This window comes from Platichthys flesus, chromosome 3, assembly GCF_949316205.1.
Source record: "Platichthys flesus chromosome 3, fPlaFle2.1, whole genome shotgun sequence".
NCBI lineage: Eukaryota > Metazoa > Chordata > Actinopteri > Pleuronectiformes > Pleuronectidae > Platichthys > Platichthys flesus.
In genome coordinates, this window is record NC_084947.1 from 10750303 (window position 1) to 10773900 (window position 23598).

At 40.7% G+C, this 23598-nt stretch overlaps 3 protein-coding genes and 1 non-coding gene across 4 annotated transcripts; all 4 read right to left on the reverse strand.

Annotated features, from left to right (window-relative positions):
• Positions 1-21: 21 nt before the first annotated feature.
• gkap1 (G kinase anchoring protein 1) lies at positions 22-5815 on the reverse strand. The gene is made up of 12 exons (XM_062384754.1): positions 5715-5815; positions 5078-5340; positions 4191-4349; positions 3813-3890; positions 3088-3223; positions 2895-2923; positions 2619-2780; positions 2314-2400; positions 1449-1512; positions 1240-1310; positions 1074-1151; positions 22-503 (listed from the first exon to the last, which is right to left on the reverse strand). Exons 2-12 carry the CDS (start codon positions 5324-5326, stop codon positions 462-464), a joined length of 1155 nt encoding a protein of 384 aa, XP_062240738.1. The 5' UTR covers positions 5327-5340; positions 5715-5815; the 3' UTR covers positions 22-461.
• Positions 5816-7132: 1317 nt separating this feature from the next.
• Positions 7133-15361, reverse strand: LOC133942715 (kinesin-like protein KIF27). The gene is made up of 14 exons (XM_062381821.1): positions 15064-15361; positions 13942-14139; positions 12668-13656; positions 11808-11951; positions 11593-11670; positions 11247-11446; positions 10498-10574; positions 10245-10382; positions 9823-10037; positions 9130-9300; positions 8845-9036; positions 8483-8710; positions 7752-7950; positions 7133-7606 (listed from the first exon to the last, which is right to left on the reverse strand). Exons 1-14 carry the CDS (start codon positions 15359-15361, stop codon positions 7215-7217), a joined length of 3519 nt encoding a protein of 1172 aa, XP_062237805.1. The 3' UTR covers positions 7133-7214.
• On the reverse strand, positions 11012-11082 carry trnag-ccc (transfer RNA glycine (anticodon CCC)). Its single transcript has one exon. It is a non-coding gene; the product is annotated as a tRNA-Gly (tRNA).
• Positions 15362-19958: 4597 nt separating the features above from the next.
• Positions 19959-22852, reverse strand: LOC133942667 (kinesin-like protein KIF27). The gene is made up of 3 exons (XM_062381817.1): positions 22289-22852; positions 21657-21851; positions 19959-21110 (listed from the first exon to the last, which is right to left on the reverse strand). The coding sequence occupies exons 1-3, from the start codon at positions 22584-22586 to the stop codon at positions 20566-20568; spliced, it is 1038 nt and encodes a 345-aa protein (XP_062237801.1). The 5' UTR covers positions 22587-22852; the 3' UTR covers positions 19959-20565.
• Between the last annotated feature and the right edge of the window lie 746 nt (positions 22853-23598).

Genomic DNA, 23598 nt, shown 5'->3' on the forward strand with positions numbered 1-23598 from the left:
TATGAATAAAAAAACGAAAAAGATTTTTCACCGAAAAAGTATTTATTCACTCATCAGTGAGAAAAAAAAAACACAAATAAAAACAGAAACTTACATATGTAATGTTGGCATTGAAACCCAAACAAAGGTCAGGCACACAGTTTTCAACAACACTCGATTTGTAAAAGCAGTCTCACACCTGCAGAGGGCAGCATTGTGGATGCAAGGCCACCATTTCAACACAACCTTTAACAACTTAAGTCACTTTTAAAAGCTTCTTTAATTCTTGTTCAGCTGTGTAATACATCCTGGAGTGTGTGTGATTGTAAATAAGGGGGCATGCATTATATGCTGACACAGAGTTCAAGCTAAAAAGAAAAAACAACACAAATTATTACAGAACTCTTATTATGATCAGCAATGTTTTTCTTCATATGTTCATCTGTTTGATTTAATTATTCAGGTCTTTTCTTTTGGAGCCTTCATAGATCCATTTCAGGTCCTTTTCTCCCCTTTTTGTTCCCCTTCAAATCACAGGGGAAGAGAAAGAATAGCATTAGTTTAAAGTATGAGAAAGTATTTTACACAAGTGTGCTTTTACTATTGAGCACCCACGTTGTTTGTGAATGCACTGCAACCATCAGAGCGCCCACGGGTGAGTTGTTCTTTAAATCAGGTGTCATCAAATACACTGTTGTTGTCTTGAGTCAACTGATATTAACCGTGCAACTGACAAACAAAAACCTGGTCTGATATGGCCAGGTATAAACTGGGATTATACTTTATAAAGATGGTAACATGCACTCAGGCAGGTTCACAATGTGTATACTCTGCTTATTACATACACAGATCTGAACATGACATTGTTCTGTGATTTACAGACTTATTAAAATCCCCTTTTGAATTGTGCACCTGGTGCAGCCACATTTGATTTCACCAAGTGAATATGGACACATCTCAAATGCTCTTAAATCTGTGTGCTTAGATTATTAAAATAAAGCCTTGATTCTCCCTGGTTTTGTTTAAATTTAATCTCCACACACGACTGAAGAAACCAAGAAAATTGGACAGCAAGTGATTTTCTGTGCTCTCACCTGATGTTTCGGTTGTTCTGACTGCAGACCTTTGACTTTAGATCTTTCTTGCTCGAGGGCACCGTGCAATAATGACACCTAAAAATAAAAATTATTAAAATTCACATAAATGTGCAAATATCTGACCGGGAGTTATTCCTCTTCATTTTATCTCACGATAACACACCTGTGATGATAGTTCTTCTTTGATGTGTAGTAGCTCCTCTACCTGTAGAAGGATTTCTGCTTTATCTTTCACTGAGGGAGAGATATTAGAAAGATCATTAAAAGAAAAGTCAGTCAGACCACATTGATTATTAATTGAGAAAAAAGAGAAGTGGAAGGAAGGAAGGAAGGACGGAAGAAAGGAATGCTATCTAGTGACATTCAACTCACTCTCTCCCTGCTGGAGCATTTTAAGAAGCTGGGAATTTCTTGCCTTCACTTCTTTGTATTTCGCCTGCAGAGTTGAGAAGGAGAAAATACACATTTTTGTTGCCTTTAAAGAGTTTTTGACACAACAGGAAAGCAAATATAATACAGATGTGCTTTAAGAAGTTAGTTTGAACTTGTTGATGCATTTTTATCACTACTGGTCTCTGGCCATGTGGGAGCATCCCACGTGGTTGAGCTTGGGTGTGGGCTTTTCTTGCTGCTTTAGAAAAGAAAAGTAACCAAAAAGAGACTTTGCTTGCCCACACTGCTCCCTTTCTTATTTTCTTAGCTCGCCGCTGTTATCTGTCTCCAGGTATTTTACCCTATCTTTGTTCAAGAGCGAGGTGTTCCAGTTTCAGAGCAGGTCTTATTGATTTCAGTCAGATTCTCTCACTCAATGGTTGGACTTAAATATACCCTTTTTTTGCTTAGATTTCCTGCGCTCCATTTTTAACTCTACTCCTCATGGACACGCTGCCACTGTTCGCGTGAAACACCTGAGCTTGGAAAATCTTCTTCTGCTCTCAGATCTTTTCTTCAGCCACTCAATTTTAACCAGAACCAAACTTTGAATCATTACAAATCCTGCATAATGCACCTTTGAAACACATATTGTATGAACTGCGATGCAACTTTCTATTGAAATTAGCTGGTCTGTATTTACATTTCTTTTTAAAAGTATGAGGAATGGTAAAACATGAAACAAGGAGCTTGTTAGTTTTAGAGCTGCAGGCTAGTCTCAACTAACAAAACAGCATCAATTTACCAAACACCATGGGTTAAGTTATAATTTGCCAATGAAATAACAGAATGAATAACTGCTGACCTCCCACTGTGAGATTGTCTTTTTTAGTTTATCGATTTCCTGGTCTTTCTTCTCCAGGTCGTACTTCAGCTGCTCTGTCCGGGGGTCCTGACAGGAATGACGGGGAGAAAAATAACAAATCAAGAAAAGTTTATACAATTTAAATTTTTTCCACTAACATCAGCCGAGTAAGGAAAACCCAACGATACTTGAATGATGTTGCATTTACTCAGACACTGCAAAATGTGCACACAGATATATTTTAGTCCGTTGTGTTGACATCAAAAACAAATAAACACAGGAGTATTGGTTGTCTGTCCACTCACCGGTTCGTGTTCTGTGGATGTGTTGACTTCTTGTCCCTGACTGCTAGTGTATTGCTCGCGTCTTTTTTCCTGTTGGATAATCCGACTGACGTCATCTTCCAGTTTATTAAAAAATCTCTCATCCTGCCCGTTGCCTAGAGCCAGGTTCGCTGCTTTGGTGTCCTGGATGGGAATATGGTCAGTGTTTCACATACAATATTCAATCCGGAATAAAACCTTGTAAATATTCTTTATAGGTAGTTGCTGTATAGTTATACAGTGCATATGTTAGCTCACCTCTTTGTCTGGTTTCTTACTTGGATGTTCTGCAAAGAGACAAAATACAATATAACTATTATCTAACACACATAATACAGTTTATACAGTCCTACAGAGAAAACAGTCATAGATTGTGTTCTTAGGGCCTGTTTAGCTAGAAACTGCAGGACACAAGCTCCTACTTTGATAGTGATGAATAGGTTTCTCTCACCTGCAGTGCCTTCAGCCTGGAAGTTCTGCAGAGAAACTGTCTTTTTCTCTTTAGCCTGCTGATTCTTCTTTTTGTCCTTCTTCCCTCCGCTCTCTTTTCCTCCCCGTGACTTTGGCGAGGACGTGTTTGTGTTGTCCTGCAGAATGAAAGCACATCAATGGACTTAAGCTAAGTACAAGTTTTTTTAGTTTGGTAAATTCGGCTGTAAATTACTTTTTGTCTTGCACATTCGTACATTTTGCCCTGATGTGCACACATTTAGTTTTTCTCATAGAGAGTTATTTAGCTATGAACTTACTGATAAGGTAGATAGTTCATCGTCTGTCTCATGGATAGCTTTGACCTCACTGTTAAGGTGGACAGCCATAACAAACACACAGCCTCTCTGTGTCTCTCTCAGTGGTACAGAGGTCATTGGGATCTACAGAGCAAGTCTGTGCCATGTGAGGACATTTTGGGTTTAAATACACCCTGCAGAGGACAGCCTCCAGTTCAACGAGGCATTACACAGTGTGAACTTGTATTGCTCAACTCTTCTCTAATCAATGTTCGAGCATAAATAAAGTGCTTTGGAGTTTCCCGATCATTCTTCCAGCATCTTACTGGATTTTTTCCATTACGATTGGCCCTCAGAAACAGGATCTCCATGTAGCAGGACTTAGTAAGTAGATATTTCAAGTTTCTCTTTGCTTTTATATACTAGTGTGTGTATGCAACCAAGGTACCTGTTTGTGTTGTTCGTATTCCAGTTTACTGAGAATCATAGCCTTTTCCAAGTCTGCCTCATAAAGTTCAGTGGTTATCTGGGAGAGTGAAGGAAAACACTCGAATAAGAACACACGATTGAGGAACATCTGCCCGCAATGCAATTATATCCAGGAAAGATCAAATACAAGTTTTCAGTAATGAACAAGAGAGGGGCTTAGAGTTTAGTAAATAGATCTAAAATCAATGAATTGGTTTGAAGAATATCCTGCTCCTGGCTAATACTGCTGCACACCCTCCTCTACTGCTGACGTCCAAAAATAATATTGCCTATCAGTGTTTTTTGGTTATCCTGACTAACTAACACATTTATTATGAGAGTAGAAGTTCTGTCTTACCTGCTCATCCCTCTGCTTCCACTGCTGCCATCCACCTGAGGGTACAGTGTGGTCGCCGGATTCAGTGGTGAGAAGCTCGGTGGCTATTCCTGACAGTGTCAAACATGGAGGCGGGGCAGAAGACTTCTGAGGAATCTTCTTGAACGCCAGATTACGTAACTGAAAAAAGATAGAAGGATAAGACTTAATTCAAACACTGACCTAATATGACATTATTGCTCTTTTTATGAACTACAGCTCTGTTCAGTTGATGGCTTTTCAAGCCGTCTGCATGTGTGTGTAAAAACAGCAGCAGAGTTAGACTCTTCACCGGGAGTTGCAATTTGATGAGTAGAAATGGGGCTGCAGTGTATTTTTGGTTTGACAGCAATTTACACAAACAGTCAGCTCTTATTATTCAATATCTTGTTTTATCAATTCAGTGGCTGTTTGGTCAATAAAATGTGAAACATACTGAAATGAGTGACTTGGTTTTCAGACCAACTCTCTGAAACTCTTATTTCAATCACACTGTAAAAATGAAGATAAGCAGATCCTCAAACAGTCGTTTCAGTTAAAATCAGAGTATTATGGGTGTTTTGGTTGGGGCTTTTGGTAATTGAAGACTTTTGTAAGGGAACATTTCAAATCTTGTCCAGGAGTAGTAAACCTGAATAAAAAAGCTAACTGTGTTCATGTTATGAAATAATGCCAGCACCTGCACTTAACAGCTGAGGAATAAAACAAATGCGCACATCACCCTCTGCAGTTTCCTTTCAAGTGAAGTGAAACAACAGGAACAGAATCCTACTTCATGGCTGTCACACACTGACGTCATGAGATAGTGCAGTGACACAGCACAGACACACTAATGGAGCTGCGGTTCATCAGATGCTTTCGTCACTCACCTCGTTCGCTTCACTCTGCTGCTGCTCCTTCCTCTTCTTCTTCTTGTCTTTCTTCTTGTCGTTGGCCTGAGCCGCTTTCCCCCCGGATGCTCCTGCCTTCCCTGACCGGGGCTTCCCGGAGGAATCCCGTCCGCCTTTGGTGCTGGTCTTCCCCGGCTCCGATGTGTCGGACTCCGAATCCGAGTCAATCTGGAGCAGGGCGAAACGGGAGGCCGTGGTGTGGACGGTGATCATGGCAGACGATGTCATAGCTGAAGTGGAAACTGGTGATAGAAGATCAGAAATCAGTGAAGATGAGTTGTAAAACATCAAGTTAGCTTCCCGGTGCCGTCTCTTAACAGTGTGTCGGCAGCAGCTTCATTTAGAGCAGCAGATAGTGTGGAAAACAAAAGAGGCATGCTGTGGATAAACGAATCAAGCTTTGTGAAGTGGACTGAGGCTAACAGTTCAGTGTCAGGCGCAGCTAGCATCGTGAGTTAACCTAGCTAACTATCAAAGGGGCTTAGCCGGTTAGTGTTAGCTTCTGAACAAGTACAAAAGTAGACATGGCTGCCGGTCAAAAACACGAACGTGGGTTCCCGTTCACATTTCGTGTCTGATACACGCGCTGGGTTCTTTTTAAAATGCAGTTACTCACATTAAAGTTGCTGAAGAGTACTTTCACCTGTTCGTAGCGGAACTGGCTTTTAACCGATGCTTTGCTTTCAGCGACGGTCTGACTACAGGAGCCCGGAGGAGCCAAAAAGGATTAATAAAAAGAAGGACTGGGATTGTTATTGGTGGGACCAGATTTGACTGACAGAAGGTCGCCCAATCAGAGTGTGAGCCGTTTAACAGACGTGTATTCAGTCTGTTAAAGCTGTTATACTATAGAAAAACGTTGAACCCCCCTTTTAGCGTGTATTTATTCCCTTTTTGGAAAAATAAAGCACGACGAATTATTTGTTTGACCTATAACAAGTAAATAAAATGTATGCGTAAAACACACTGACATTGAAGGAAACTTGAAAATGTAATAATTCTCCGGCAAGAACCGCAATGTATTATGTATTATTTCTAAATATTATATATGCATATTAATTGGCATCTGAGCTCAAGATGTCCCTGGAAAGAATAACTCACGATGAATCTAAAAATACCTGTTGATAATAAATAACATATAGGATCTACTTTACATGTACATTCTTCCATTGTACTCTGATAGTACAAAAACAGGCTTACGTTGTAACAAACTGTACAATTAATTTACACTCCTAAACTTAATGAAACATTAGTCCTACAAAACCATTCACCACAACTTTAAAGCTATTCAGAATCAGTTTTTTTTAAGGTTGATTTAGTATAATATACTTTAGGGTACCTTATATGAAATCCCTCTAGTGTTTATACTTGAACAATTTGAAAGCTTTACATTTGCTACTGGTTGAGGGTGTACCACTTAGGTTACCCCTTAGGAGTGTGGTTTCTGTTCACCAAACAAGGGGCTGGGTATTTTTTAAGAAACACAAGGTAAATCTGAGTGCTCATTCACATAGAATGAAGAATTCTGCAAAATACATTTGAGTCAGTTATCTTCCTTATAAGTTTAATATGTTTTACTGCAATAGACACATACAAGAAACAATTCACACAGCTGACAACGTAAGGTGTAGCTAAAGGTACAAAGTGCACTCAGACAGTAGAAATCAAGTGCATAAGAAACACATTACTGTTGTAGTGCAGTAAACATGCTGTATTAGAGGCCGCTTTAAGTGCTAATCAGTGCTTTGGATTACATATGGACAACATAGCCCTAACCCTAACCCCCATATTCTCCTCATATGGGGTTAGGGTTGGGGGAACATTACATAGATATTTCAAAACATTTTACAACATGTTGAAGATGTTTTCTCTGAAAGATCTGGGCTTCCATGGACAGGTTCTACGCCAGACCATAAAAGAAACATAGCATTGTGCAGAACGTTGCTGCAGCCAATGGCTCTGGATAAGGAGGAAATATCCCAAATGGTCCCCAAGATGCTATAGACATGCACCCAGGTCTGATAGTCCTGTTGTAAAGGGAGTGTAATCAGTTCAGTCATAGGTGTTGGTGATAACTATAAGGTGAGCTACTGTTTTATGACTACATACAAGATTATCAGAAGGTTGCAGTGCTCTCTGAAGGTCTGGCCACTTCTAAGGAATCCTCCAGTACTTCCTTTGAGACAGAAGACTCTCGGCCGCTTGTGGCAGAACCAGATGTCTGCAGGTCAGCTGGAAATACCTGTCTCAGGTCCCTGCGATTCAAACGAACTGGTGTCATCTCAAACCTTTCCTCATAATCACTAGCCACATATCTGTGTGTTTGTATGTGGTTGTCATCAGGCATGTTGTGCTCAGGTTTTTGTGAGGGCTGAACGTCAGGGTTTTGGCAGCCACTGAAATGCTCTTTGAGCTTCTTTTTGAGCTGCCGACAGGAGCTTTTGTAGTAAAATAGTTCCTTCTCCACAAGCTGCATTCGGTCTTGGAGAGTCTGCTGTTTAGTTGTTTCTACACACACAGAAAAAATCTATTATGAAACAACAACATTCATGAAACATTTATTCACAAATATCATAGCAAGGCAAATTAACTTATATGGCAGCATTCAGCCACAGAGCAATTCAAAGTGCTTTACAGTGGCATATTTCCTCACTTTGAAGTTCCTGCAGGAGGAGTTGGATGTTTTTCTGGTGATCTATGTGCACCTGTAGGACCCTGCGGTCTGCATCCAGTACCAGATACTGCATGGTGGTCTTCATCTTCCCGATTGTCCACTCTTTTTCATCAGCATCAAGCTCAAGCTCTTTACAACGTATTAGCAAATGGCGCTCTGTCTCACGGAGACTGACAACCTGAAGATAATGGCAATGATGGGAGAGAGTGAGACAACGCAGCAGAGGAACATATTATTACACAGTGTCATAACAAAGACACTGGCTGAACGTTTTGAAACCGACAGAACCAAAGAGGCGGGAGGGAGACTATCATGGAGATACGGTTCAAATAAACCTATTGGATTGATAATAGTTGATAAATGATGTCAGAACAAAGATGGAGACATGGAGGGTAACATAAGGGAGGCAGAAGGGTGCAATTTAATTAACATTACAAAAAAATTTCTGCTGTATTTCTGACTCATCTTTTACTCTCATCACTTCACATGGAGAGAAAAGCAACACTATGTAAATAACAGAGTGAGAGAAAATCTCAATTGGAATAAAAAAGAAGTCAGCACTGACCACAGAAGAATCAATTTAAAAAAACAAGTTTTAAGCGAGGCACAGACATGTGGCACACATGGAATTTAATTTTAAAGAGGAAATGAAAACAGTGTAAAGGAAACTTGTTGGATTTGTATGCAGAGCTGAGGGTCTCTTACTTTACCTTGTTGAAATATTTGACCAGCAGATCCAAAGCCTCAGGCGGCGAGAGCTGTTTCAGCTTCCTGCTGACATCACAGAGCTGAGCAGGTTCAGTGTTTTGTGACTGAGAGGATGAAGAGTCGGTGATGGACAGTTTGTTCTGTATGTCCCGTATGAAGTCGTTTTTAAACTCAAGAGCTGCATCCAGAGCTTCAATAGCTTCTTCCAGCTGGAATAGGGAATGGTTCTCCTATATAAGGAGAGAAGAAATATCAAAGTGCACACTGTTATTAGTTAAGTTTTATGTTCCAAAACCTTGGAAATCTATTGACCATATCAATCAGATTATTTTAGTACGTCTGATATGTTTTCTTTGATTCTGACCGTCACAGTAAGTCCTCCGTTTTCTGTCAGCTGTGCCTCCAGAGTGTCTTTCCTCATTCGAAGCCTTTCTCTCTCCCTCTTCAGTTCCTCTGTTGTGACTCCTTTAGTCAGCCTTGTATGGCTACTGCTCCGTAGGTTCTCCTCCACAGATTCCAACTGCACAGACACACGCAGCAGGTCCTGACTCAGAGCCTGAAAAGTTAAAGATAAAAAAACCTCCAGATACCAATGATTGATAAACATACATGTGGTTGAATTATGTTCAAAACCTTTACACATACTAACCCTGCTGGTACGCAGCTTCTTGACCTCCAAATGTTGTTTCTGTTGCAGACAGGTCTCTCTGCGCTGGACCACCTCCTCTCTACTCCTCAGCTCATCCTGCAGCTCCTGCCGCTCTGCCTGCTCCTGAAGCACCAGCTCCTCATGCTGCTCCAACCAACTGCTGCGAAGTGTCTACAGCGAGGACAAGGACGTGTGGAGGAGTGGGAGGAGGTGTAGGAAGAGCCAAAAGACGGTAAAGGAGGAGGGAGATGACACCAACATTTCAGAAGATAGAACAAGTGACATGGTGAGGAGAGTTTGTACACAAAAGAAAAATCGGTTTCTGCAGTGAAAGATATAATTAAAAAATATATATTCTGCATCTATATCAAACAGTTAACCTTTTTGTTTGACCTTCCCCACAAACAAACACTCAAATCTCCTTTTCTTTGCTCCAATATCAGCAGTTGCAATTTTACAGTTTTTTAAGTTGTCAATCACCTTCAGTTTGGATGAATCCTTGTCTCTCCAGAATATTTACTACCTTAACTAACTGTTGAATAGATACTAGAGTGATCACATGAAAAATATAATTTTGGAATTTGTAAATTTTTTGAAAAGCTTGAAAAACTGCCATAGAGCTTTACACAATACCTTTCCTGTAACATCAACTAGACATGTTTGATGTTACTTTTTAAAAAGTTTGAAACTAACCCCACTCGGTCCAGGCTCTGGGTTGTTGTCAGGCATCTGTCTCTGCTGCCTGAGGCTGGTCTGACTCTGTTCTCTCTGCAGACTCATGTGTTGCATGCTGCAATACACCTCTGATCGGACCTGCTGGCTGTGCATTGAAAGTTTTGCCAGTATGCCAGCTTCTCTGCCGTCTTGACTCTGTCTGCCACATCTATCCACTGCTTGGATCTCTTCATCTGTCAGGACAAAAATTTACATTTATAGAGATGATTCAAGTAAATACACTGCCAGAGGTAGATTGTACTCAGAGTTGATCTCCTTCAGTGAGACCTTGGTTTATGGTTTACACATTTCTAAATGCTACATTAAGGGTTCAACTGCTCCGAATGACATGTAGAGAAAATCAACAGACTCAGGAATATACAGTTATGACAGCATCACACCTGTTATGTCCAGCTCTTTGATGAGCTCCAATCCCATGATCATGGTGACTGACAGATCTTGGATCCTTCTCTGAGTTACACTCGCTCTCAGTCCACCCTTCCTCACATGGCTTTGTTTGGTAAGGTCTCCCTCAGTTCCTGTGAAGAAATCGTAACTTATTATTAGAACCTAAACAGCTTCTTGGAAATAGTATTCTTGCAGGACAAGGAAACAAAAGACTGTGAAATAAAATCAGATACAAGTTAAGTGTACCTTGGACTTGCTGAGACTGTTGTACTAATGGATTCCTGCTCATCTTTGAATGGGACCATGTTCGATTTAAATAACGCCTTGAGAAACAGAAGTAAAAAGCAGACTTCAGAATCAAAGATTATTGAAAGCGTACCTGCAGTACACAAGAAAACAGGGTTGTAGGGAAAATACTGGTACACCTTAAGATTAAGATAGATAGATTAAGATATGTTTATTTATACCAAACACATGCACAGACATGCACTACACACTCATGCAATGGTAGGTAAATTTAACCTCAGGACACACAGAGCAGTGAGCGACCATGTACGGTGCTCGGGGAGCAGATGTTGGGGGAGTAAGGTGCCTTGCTCAGGGGCACTAGACAGGGTAGGGAGACTCTTGGATTTTTGGACAGATCAATCCAGGTTTGTCTTTTGTTGTTTCTTCGTGGAGTCGAACCCGAGACGAAGCAGATATTTCTGCCCATAGTCCAAGTTTCTACCACTAGACCACCGCCTCTCCTAAAAATCAGTGCACCGCCCGGGAATCGAACCCGGGTCGCAAGAATGGGAATCTTGCATGATACCACTACACCAGCGGCGCCTTAGAAATTTATGGTACTGCGTATCCTTTAAGAGTTGCAGTCATATTGTTTTACTAATTAAAAGTTTGAAGAGCTGTAAAATTCAGTGTTTCTATGATTTGTGAGAGGTCAACTGAGGTGCAGCAGCTAAAGTGACATAGAAAATGTATATACAAACACTCACCTCAATGTCATTTTGCCTACACAGTCGTCTTCCTCCTCTTCCTCCTCTGTGTCTTGAACGCTGGCTTTGCTCTCTGCCTGTTTAATGAATGGACAGCCCACCTCATCCTTTCCCTCAAGCTCAGCTAGGAGAAGGTGTCCACGAATTTTAAAGGAGGCCATCACCCTCTCCAGGGAATAGGCTTGGGTCCTGGAGTGACTCTACAAATGCATGCATTCAGACAGAAACACAACAGAGCCATGAGCGACAGAGTCTGTGGCTGTACACGTTAATGTTTGTGGTAACACTTTGTGTCAACGTGCACCAACACCTACACACAGAAAACAACACACGCAGCTATACCCACCACCCTGAAAGGGACACAATGGGGCTTCTTGCCGCGAAGGCGATCGATGACAATCTGCTGGTCCACCAGTTGTTCAGTCTGAAAACATTCATACAAACACATGCATTTAACTATTGTCATTAATTCTAGGACACTTCGGAACATTTATTTGCAGTTAGCCTTCAATGCTGAATGCAGTGTCCTTCTCTACTCACCAGGTAAATCGGACTTCTCACCTGTAACAGATTACGTTCCTTTTCTTCCTCTAAGGCCTGCATGCAGGTTTTACTCTTGTGAAGAAGTTTCTCAACATCTTTTTGTAAATGTCTCAGTTCTGCATCTTTCTGCTCCAGTAGCTGCTCCGTTATGTTGAGAGCTCCCTAAAGGTAAGAGGGTAAAATATGACTTTTTTTTAACCTAGATTAAAGGATAGTTTATATACGATTTTAGCCCCTTCAATTTTGAGTCAGGCTTGTTTGGCCATATATCTTACCGATCTACTGCATTTGTTCACATTATCTCATCTTCTTAGATCCTCAGGATGTCTGATTGAAAATTTGAACCTGACATAATGAAAAGCCCAGTGGCTGTAATACGTTTAAATGTGCTTGAAATCCAGCCTAGACAATAGTAGTACCCTGATGAGGGTGACAAATCTAAATGGGACATAGACGTAACTAATGTTAAAGTTAAGTGCTTTAATCCATCTGGAAAACACTGGTTTCCAACACAGAGAAGTATTTCCATTATACAACACTGGCAGTTCTTTTAAATGGTATACGATTTGTAATATAACAGGTAGATTACATAGATTGATCTACATTATGCACCCTATCTCTTTTAATTATTCTCATGGATATTGGATAAAATGACTTGAGCAGAGTACAGTATATGAAAAAATAATACTAAGCCAGGTAGCACCTTGATATGGCATGGATAGTATAATTGTGTTTTAAAATATTTTTAATGTGGAACATAAGAAAAAATGAATTATCTGCATTTCCCCCCCTAAATATCATATGGACCATCTCATGTTTTATGAAACAAACATTGAACTCTAATGGTGATGTTTATTTTTGTACTTTTTAATCATTACCTGGCATCCATGGAGATCTTGACTGAGTTTTAATATTCGAACATTGTCGGCTTGGTCTCCATCACCCTCTGAATTTCTAACCTCATCATTGATAGGATGAGCGTTAGCGACGACTTCCAGTCTCTCCTGCCAATCCTGCACCCGCTGCCTGAACGATTGTCTCAGAGACTGACTGGAGAGGTCTGTGAGCAGAGCTGCAGCCTCTTGTGTTAGGAGGCGGTATGGGTTCAACTTCTGATCTTGCTCAGACAACCTCATCTGGCCAGACTTTCTGATGCCCTCCTCCTCAGCAACTCTTCTATCTGTCCTCTGCATCTCAATCTCTTGCTCCTTCTCGTTCAGCAGCTCTCTCAGTGTCTGAACCTCATACTCCAGCTCCACTCGTCGAGCCTCGCCAGGGTCCCAGTTTGTAGGCCCACATCTAACATCAGTGTGAGTAGATGTGGCTGTCGGACAGTTGCGGATGTGACGAGCCTTGGCGGCAAACTGCAAAACACCCAGAGTCTCAGCTACACTGTGGTGAGAGGGGCTCACACACGCCACCATCACTGTATGGGCAGTGCCTCCCATCGAATCCTGGAGGAGACGGGTGATCTTGGCATCGCGGTATGGTATGTGTGTGCTGTTGCCGTTGTTACCATTGCGATTTCGAGAACGGTAAGCCAGGGCACGGATAACGTTTCCCAGTGCGAGCAGGCCCCTGTTGATATGAGCGGACTCTTTGAGCTGTGAGCCCTTGTTGCCTGTTTTTCTAGCACGTTCTGAGCCTGCCAGGTCGACCAGACAGAGTTTGGAGGAGCAGGAAGACTTTAGGGAGGGATTGTTGTGGGGGAAAGCTTGGATGACCAGAAGGGTGAGGATGGTGTGAGAGCGACTGGAGTGCTCATTCATCCCTGTGGTGTTGATGTGGCGCAGAACGTTACCCGCCTCTACAACGGAGAGAAGCTCCTCTGCTGAGGTGACAACTATTTCTTTGGCCCCCACCACCACTGGAAACACATAGAACCACACATTGATTATTTGTAATCCTTTTACACATTACTCTCCCCAAAAATGATGTTATTCTATCATTTAATGTTATACAGCTTATCAATACCGTGATTTGGACTGACAAAATCCACACAGATAACATGTAGCCATGCTATTATAATTGATTTAAAAGTTCGAATTAGTCAATGGCCAACTTGGCCCTTTGTGAGCTTGTTCCCTCACAGGTAAACGGGGAAAAATAAATTCATAATTGTTCACAATTGTCAAAAACATGTTTTCATTACCTGTGTTTCCCTTGTCGTTCTCCCTGATAAAAAGCTCTTTGTCAGTGTTATGAGGCTCCAGCAGGTCTTGCAGCTGCTCCATGTATAGCTCCAAATATGTGACGCTCACTTTTGTCTCAACTCCATCACTGTTTTTCTTCTCCCACAACAACGAGAACATATTCTCGGCCACACGGTCAATGATTCCTCCTTCCTCACCTGAGGGAGGTTATAGAAAATAGAGACAGTAATAAAGTACACTTTGCCAGAGTGAAATGTGTGTCAGATTGAATTTGACATATTTTTAGACGCTTTTTTTAACACCACACAGAATAAACATGTTTATAAGTTTTAAGATTTATATAATATAAGGTCAGAGGAAGAAAGAAAATTCATAATTGAAATAAATGTGTACGTATTCAAGCTAACAGCTGGATGCTGGGTAGGTGGAGGGGCTGAAGCAACTGGCAGCAATGCTGACCGACAGCATTATTGTGGAGAGTGAGGTTTGTCACATGATGTATGTCACATGATGTATGGCACATGATTGGAGTTGGCTGCCTGAACTACTGAAGGTCGGTTCTTCCAGACACTTGGATGACGCCACAGGAGCAATGTGGAGGCTTTTTATCTGTTTTTACATTTCAAGTAGTGGTCTCCATTTACTTCAATTATGTTGGATTTGGCTGCAACACTGAGACTCTGAATGTGTTTTGTCTGTGACTTTGTCTGTCTGTCAACTGTGTTTTATTTGATTTTTGTCTCATAAATCTTTGAAATGTTAGCTAAACTGTAATAAAAATTATGGGGGGGGGGGGGTTTCTACAGATTGAAGTCTAACATAAGGATGTTGAATAATTCGCAATGTGGATTTATGTTGAAAAAGCCGTACATTGTTGACAGCATCCCACGTAATCTGTTATCCTGAATTTCAAATCAGTTTGACAATGACATTCAATCTCCTAACATTTTTAAAAACTCATTAGAGCTTGGCAAATAAATAAATTTAGCAGAATATAGGAGTATATTATGGGAACATCTATATTATTTAGCAAATAAGCCAACGGATTTCTTTACTTTTTGGTTGATACGAAATGTAATCACAGAATGACTGATGTTGAGGAGCTTCTCAGTAAAACTTACCCAGGTTCCCTCCACCAAACGTGTATGTCTTCCCTGAGCCGGTTTGTCCGAAGCAGAACACAGTGGCGTTGTCGCCCCGGAGCAGGGTCTCGACAAGGGGCTGGACGCAGGAGTTGTACACCTCATCCTGGGTGGCCGTGGGCCCGAACGCGTGGTCGAAGGAGAAGACTCGGTCGGAGCCAACCATAACCTGAGCGCTGTCCGGTACTATCCGCACACATACCTTGTGGTTCTGGATGAGTTCATTGGGAAGCAGCGGCCGGACACGCAGCGCCACCTTGACACACACCTCGGTCATGATGCTGAAGTGATGGCACGGGGAGAAAAGACGATAAAGAAGGGAAGTAAGTAAATCAGTCTCATCAGATTTGGACACTTTGAATTTCTAACACAGAATTGTTTAACATTGGAATTATGCATTTGTATTTATTTTTCAATTGTTCACAAAATCTCAGATTAAACATCTGTGATACCAGGCAAAAGCAATCGATTGTCTCACGTCAAACCAAACCTCCGGCCATTCAGGTCATGTAACGTCCTTTGATGCTTGCGACGTGCTTTGTTGGAACTATGTCGGTCGAAGGAGTAAGTAAAATATTCTGTCTAAATATGACAACTCTGGCTGAGTGTATTCACTGATTGTGTATTTCATGTTAAAACGGATTGTGGTCTAATTGCAAAGTTTGCTATGTGTCCCAATAGGAGACGCATATGCTTAAACATGATTCATCCACAGCGGATTACTCACAGAATAAGAGAAACTGTGCATGTTTATTTTTCTTTGTCATGGTATTTCCTTTTTTTCAATATAAACTTTTAGCAAGGATTTGAAAACATTAAGTAATGATAAGGGATTTGTATGTGTATGTGAATGCAAAAATGACCTGTATTCCATACCATACATTTCACAAGGCTGTTTTTGCACATATGATGCATGTAAATCTTATTTTACACACAGTTACTATTGAGAAAGAGAAAAATGTACCACATTAAGTAGCTGTTAGCTAGCTAGTTTCTATTCTGGCTAGCCATCCATAGCTAGATCAACTAAATAAAACGTATATACTGAATAGATGGATCGATATACATATGAAAATATGCTTTTGGTTTTCTTTATCCAGATTGTAAGTATTGCTTGTCCCCATCAAAGATTCTGTATGAAGAACAGGATGAGGATTCAAAATCTCTGTTGCTGAGGAGCGCGACTTTGCTCTACTTGATCAAGCTGGAGTTCTGGTTGTTTCATGGAATCCAGCTTGGTTAAATGAAGAAGGCTCCTCGTCTTCTAAGTCATCAAAGGAGCCTTCTTCTTGATGACTTAGAAGACCCGTCTTCTAAGTCATCAAAAAGTCATTTTATCATTTAATATATATAAATATATTTTTTTATTAAAGCATTTTATTATTAGAGTACCCTTCAGCTCAGTGTGAAAATTAATAATATTCATTGTTGAAATACTATTGAACTCTACTTTATTTGACAGTCAGTCATTTACTTCATACAGACAATGATACAACTAGTAGGGTACTTCAAGATTATTGCTATTAGAATGTTAAACTTGAATTCACACAGTGTTTTGATACTCCAGAAAGTAACTTGAATTTTACTTTAGTTTTCATTTATTTGGTTGTTATACAGCCTCCTAATGCCTTGCAGTGCACACTTTGTTGTATTTGTATTTAAGAGAAAATGATTACATAAATATAAATTACACAAGTTTTTTAAATTGTATCTTTCAGAAATTCATAATTATCTTAATCAAGTAATATTAATCAATACAAAATTATAGATAGGTGCAGCCCTAATAGATAGATAGATAGATAGATAGATAGATAGATAGATAGATAGATAGATAGATAGATAGATAGATAGATAGATAGATAGATGCGGCAGTGGAACTGAACTAGTCTCTCAGAGAAAGTGCTCTCATCAGCTCCTCAGTTACTAGCAATCACTGGAATGGACTGCTATTTTGCACACATTGCTTTGCATGGCTCAATGAACAGTACCAGCTCTATACTGTCCTAGAGGTTGTCTGTATTTTGCTTTCTAAGATTCTGCTGAACTGACGGAGTTCATGCCTCAAGTCCTCATTATTTGTATCACGGCTGTCTCGTTCACAAATACATCCCTATTGGGGTTTAGAGCTTGGAGGATCTTCACTATGTCATAGTTTGTCTTTGAAAACCACCTCTTAAGCTCATGGAGCATTTGGTCAATGACAGGGTAGAAAAGAGCAGTAAGAAACCTTTCTTTATCTGATTCTGAGTCTCTCTGTCCAACAGTACTCAACCAAGGTTAGAGCTTAGCCTTTATGTTGTTTTGCAGCTGGCTGTATTGCTTTATTTTTGTTCAGAAATGTACAACACCTCATCCCACAAGTCAACCGCTTTTGAAAACTCAAGTGATGAAGACTGTAGCTTAACAGCAGACCTCGAGCCTCAATAGACCTTTCACCATTCCGCTCTTGGGCTATAGTGATATAGTGATGGTGGAGAGGCAGTGTCTCCATACTGTTGTCCACTAGGTGCAGGAGAGGATGCTCGTGGTGGACCATGAGGGATCACAGTTTGTTCAAAGCCCTCTCTCCACCACCACTTTAACAGAGCCTGGTTTCTAGCCAATGACGAAGCCAGCTTGTTAAGTCTGTTGCTGCGTGGATTTTAGTAGCTGAATATATATACTTTGAATTTGAAAAATAAAAGTGAAAAGTACTCACATGTACTTACATAGATAATGGAGTTTTATCAGGAAGAAACGGATCCATGATAACGACCGTTTGTCAACCGAAGTGTTTGTCGGTTGCCTGGGAAACCGCAGCCAGAGAGAGCTGCAGTGGACGAGAGTAGAGGAGGCGTTCAAGAGCGTCGGAGAAGGAGGAACTCGTGGGCCGTGATCGCGACAGCGCCCTCTTCTGGCTGCGCTGCCTTGTTATTGTGTTACAATTTCCTATGATCAATGTTGTGAATACTTATATTTTGCTGATGTTCTCAGTTACTTACACGTGGCATGTGTTGCATTTCTGTCGGGCCTGGGAGAGGGATCCTTCACATGTGGCTCTCTCTGATGGTTTCTATGTCTGTCTCCCCTGTTGAGAGGGTGTTTTCCTCTGTAGTTTGACCTCATGTTGAGTGTAAAAGGCCAAGGATGTCACAACTTGTTAAACCTTGGGACACAATTGTGAATATGGGCCATACAGATACAATTTAATTTTAAATAAAGGCTGCAGATGAATACATACAACTTAACAGTACGAACAAATATTTACATATATAGAGTACAGTTTATTCAATTTCACATTTCGTTATGCTGTTAATACATTTTACTTGATTTATTATGATAATTATTCTGATTCACCATGATATATGTACTATAGACTATACTTCAATACAAAATACACAAAATTATTCACTATTCAGTACAAACATTTATGATGTTTCCTAAAAACACAACAATATTCATGCAAATGTATATATATATGTTATAATAACACAAGTAACTACACATTCTGGCTGCTTTCAGTTAGTATTAATAATGTTTTTATTAATTTTTAAAGTATTTCTGTGTTACCATTCCAAACAACTTTAATCAAAGGTACATTTGACTATATAATCTGGTAAATGTATAAAATATGATTTAAAGATTTTTTAAATTAACATAGCTTTCAGGAGCAGCCCTGTATATTTCTTGTTTTGGGTGGATGATGCAGAAATATGATATGCAGAAATGTAGCTATATTTCAATACTTTCGTAAAGGAAGTAAAAAAAAACATATTTAATCAAAATGTTTAATTTTCACTGTTAGTATCGGTTCAAATTGCAGCAGATTTACAGTATACACACTTGTTAGAAAACGTTACATCTCATTAACAGTAAACATTTCCATTGACTGTGAATGGACAACGGTGATACATCCCACTCAGACAAACAAGCCACATTATAACTTCCCACCTTTCTTTTTTACAGATTGAGAGAAGCCCATTCGTATGTATATCTGGCACATGAACATGTTTGGCTTTATCCCAGGGAGAGACACCAGTGCCAAGGCTGCACACTGAGGATGTGAAGCCTCCTGTATGTGCGGCGGCCAGACAGCTCATCAGAAGTAAATACAGTGTGTATGCGAGTGGGGGCCATCTCTTTATGATGCTGTTTGGCAGTGGTTTCGGAACAAGGGGCTAGGTAAGAGACACAAGGTAAATACAAGTACTCATTCATGTGGAATGAAGAGTTTTGCAACACACATTTGAACCAAACCTCAGCTTTATAATTTAATAGACTCTCTCAGCCATTGGGACCCGGTCCATTTGTGGGCCGTGAGCGCCCGCTACTGGGCACTGAAATGTTTTCAATTTCATATTAGTCGGTCGCGACCATAGATATTATATATCTATGGTCGCGACCACTGCATACGTCATCAGTTTGAGACGCCCAGTGACAGGTGAGCTAATGCTAACCACTAGACTGTAGTATTTGGAGTGATGGAAAAGTTCCTTAAGCGGAAAACAACACATTTTTATTGTTTGGTTAATGGAGGTGATAATAAAGAGCCCAGAGCCCATAAATATGGTTAATTATCATTATAATCGTCATTATTTTTAAAATGTATTCAATTAAACAATTATCAAGACAATTTCTCCTGCCTGCTACCTCTGAATTTCAGAACCGAGCTCTGTTTAATAGACTATGGGGGGGATTTCCATATGGAAGAAAATCACAGTTATTTAGCTTAGTTTTAATTTACCAAAACTGAAAAATCTATAGATCATATCAATCACCATTTCTTACAAGGTCAGATATGAAAGAAATACAATCATTATATATGTATCGGTTGTGCTGTATTACTGGACCATAGAACCTCCAGCTGGTTTGCACATTCAAACAAGAATCCAAGAGCCATTTAACCATTTATTAGAGTTGAGGTTGATGAAGGGTTTGAAGATTGTTGTAATGGATGATCTCTGTTCAATGGTTGCTTACATATTAAGAAGTAATACTTCAGGCCTTCCTTTGGTCCGGTTCATATAGAACAAATACAGAGTAAATACAGAACAATAAACAAATTCTATTCATCTAAACAAGTTACTTATAGGGTCTCTTTTATGGTTCCGTCTGCTTGGTAACAATATAACTTTGTCTGTTAAGTCAGGTATATATTAAAACAGGATGCACTCTGTTGAAACCTACTCAAGTCATATAAGACAAACAGACAAACTTACTGGTGTGGCAGCATGGTCTCAAACAAAGTTGTTTGAAGAGGACACACCAGCCCTTATATAGCCTCCTCCCCTGTGACAGGTAATTGTCTCCACCTACTCCTATTCTCATAGAATAGACATTTGGCCTTGAGATTCTTGAACCGATGTTTTCTATGAGTAAGTCACAGTAAGTCCTCTATTCTCCATCAGCTGTGCTTCCAGAACGTCCGTGTGATGTAACTTTTTTAACTTTTGTATCATCCCCTTGCATCCATTGAGATCTTGTCTGAGCTCTTGGTCTGCCTCAGTGAGTAGATGTGGCTGTCGGACAGTTGCGGATGTGACGAGCCTTATCTGCACACTGCAAAACACCCACAGTCTCAGCTACACTGTGATGAGAGGGGCTCACACATGCCACCATCAATGTATGGGCAGTGCCTCCCAGTGAATCCTGGAGGAGACGGGTGATCTTGGAATCACGGTATGGTATGTGTGGGATTTTGCAGTTGTTCTGAGCACGGGTGGCCAGGACACGGATAACGTTTCCCAGTGCGAGCAGGCCCCTGTTGATATGAGCGGACTCGTTGTGCCGTGAGTCCTTGTTCCTTTTCCGAGCACACTCCGAGCCTGCCAGGTCGACCAGACAGAGTTTGGAGGAGCAGGAAGGCTTTAAGGAGGGATTGTTGTGGGGGAAAGCTTGGACGACCTGAAGGGTGAGGATGGTGTGAGAGCGACTGGAGTGCTCATTCATCCCCGTGGTTTTGATGTGGCGCAGAACGTTACCCGCCTCTACAACGGAGAGAAGCTCCTCTGCTGAGGTGACAACTATTTCTTTGGCCCCCACCACCACTGGAAACACATAGAACCAGACAGTGATTATTTTTTGAATGCTTTTACACATTACTCTCCCCCAAAATAATGTTATTCTATCATTTAATGTTATTCAGCTTATCAATACCGTGATTTTGACTGATCACATGTATTGACTTCTGCAGCTCTGCTGATGTAACCAGGGTTATCTCTTGGGTTAGGAGTATATGAATCTACAATGGAAATCCTGTGTTACTATGTAGGGGTATGGAGTTTCAGAGGTGCATGTGTAGTGTATTCAACTCTGCATTGTGGATTACAATGAAGAGGACTTCCAAGGAAATCTCTTCCCGAATCCTGACACAGCTCTTCATCCACATGCAGATTAACACAGGGATAGAAATAACTGACAACACCCAAAGCTAGCGTGAAACCACTAAAATAACATCTCTAGTCACTTATTATCCTATTCACAAAGTCAAACCAACAAAAGTTGGGAAAGCAAAGAGAGTGCGTACCTTCACATGTAAACATAGACAAATAAATCCATATTTGTTCACAATTGTCAAAGAGATATTTCATTACCTGTGTTTCCCTTGTTGTTCTTACTAATAAAAAGCTCTTTGTCAGTGTTATGAGACTCCAGCAGGTCTTGCAGCTGCTCCATGTACAGCTCCAAATATGTGACGCGCACTTTTGTCTCAACTCCATCACTGTTCTTCTCCCCCAACAATGAGAACACATTCTCGGCCACACGGTCAATGATTCCTCCTTCCTCACCTGAGAGAGGTTTTAAAAAGAAGAGACAATAATAAAGTACATGTTGCCAGGGTCAAATTATTATTTTGTCTCTTTAACTATCACTCCAACAGCAACCCTAATTAAAAAAGGATCAGAAGTAGAAATTGAATGGTTGAATGGGATAACCACTTAAAATAATTGATTACATTAATGTAAGGTCAGAGGAAGGAATGCAACTCATAGTTGAAATCAATGTTTATATATTCAAGCCTAAAGGTTTGCTTTGCACATACTGTAACAATGTGATACTCAAGTTTTTCTAATGTTTAAACAGTAATGATTCTTGGCTTAGACTTAATCACTCCCCCAGATATAATTTAACAAAGAAGCAAACAGATTTTTTTTCCAGTTTTTGATAGATATGAAATGCAATCACAGAATGACTGATGTAGAGGAGCTTCTCAGTAAAAACTTACCCAGGTTCCCTCCTCCGATCGTGTACGTCTTCCCTGAGCCGGTTTGTCCGAAGCAGAACACAGTGGCGTTGTCGCCCCGGAGCAGGGTCTCGACCAGGGGCTGGACGCAGGAGTCGTACACCTCATCCTGGGTGGCCGTGGGCCCGAAGGCGTGGTCGAAGGAGAAGAGTCGGTCGGAGCCGACCGTAACTTTATTGGAGTCCGGTACTATCCGCAAACATACCTTGTGGTTCTGGAGGACTTCTAGGGGAAGCAGTGGCCGGACACGGAGCGCCACCTTGACACACACCTCGCTCATGATGCTGAAGTGAAGGCACTGGGGAGAAGCAACAGTTAAGTAAGGAAATCAGTCTCATCGGTTTTTAAAATTTAAAGCCTCTGAATTTTTTTTACATTGGAATTATGCACCTTTGGTGGGGGGAATCCAGCTCTCCTAAATTAAGAAGGCTCCTTAGATGACATAGGAGATTCATCTTTTTTTCTTCAAAGGATCCTCTGATGACATACAGGAGTCATCTTCCCAATCATCAAAGGAGCCTTTTGGTACATCGAATTTGAAAACTGAAATCCAATGTCAAGTAGGACTGAAAAGCAGAACAGAACTGGCCAGAGCACGTGCATTTTGAGGCGTTGCATGCGTTTTGCAAACTGCGGAAAGATAAACGTGATGTCGATCCTTGCCTGCTAATTGCTCAATTGCTCATTATGGTCAACAATATCAGTTTGATTTAACTGTCACTTCCTCAAAGGAAGCAACAACCAAAGGGACTATGTGCTTTTACTCTGAAGACAAACCGGAAGTGATTCTATGGATCTTGTTGCCATGACAGATAAGTAACTTGTTTTTTTTGTATATTATTTTTATTCTCAAAAGCAATGCAATGATACAATGTGTATGTCATGTTTCCATTTTCTCCCCTTCTCACCCAACGCCAAAAAAGATCACACTGTCTCAATTCAGAAAGTATATTGCAATATAAATAACTCAAGAAGTGTAAGCATAATAGTTTACAAATTACATGGTGACATTGGTTTTAAGAAAGAGTATTAAAAAAAATTGGTAACTTGTTTACGATGCTCAGTTTCTTCAGGTGCCGGATGCTTGCTTGCTTGCTTGCTCTCTCTCTCTCTCTCTCTCTCTCTCTCTCTCTCTCTCTCTCTCTCTCTCTCTCTCTCTCTCTCTCTCTCTCTCTCTCTCTCTCTCTCTCTCTCTCTCTCTCTCTCTCTCTCTCGCTCTCTCTCTCTCTCTCTCTCTCTCTCTCTCTCATCAAATGGATTTTTAGATCACTCCCCCCCACCCCCAGACTAAA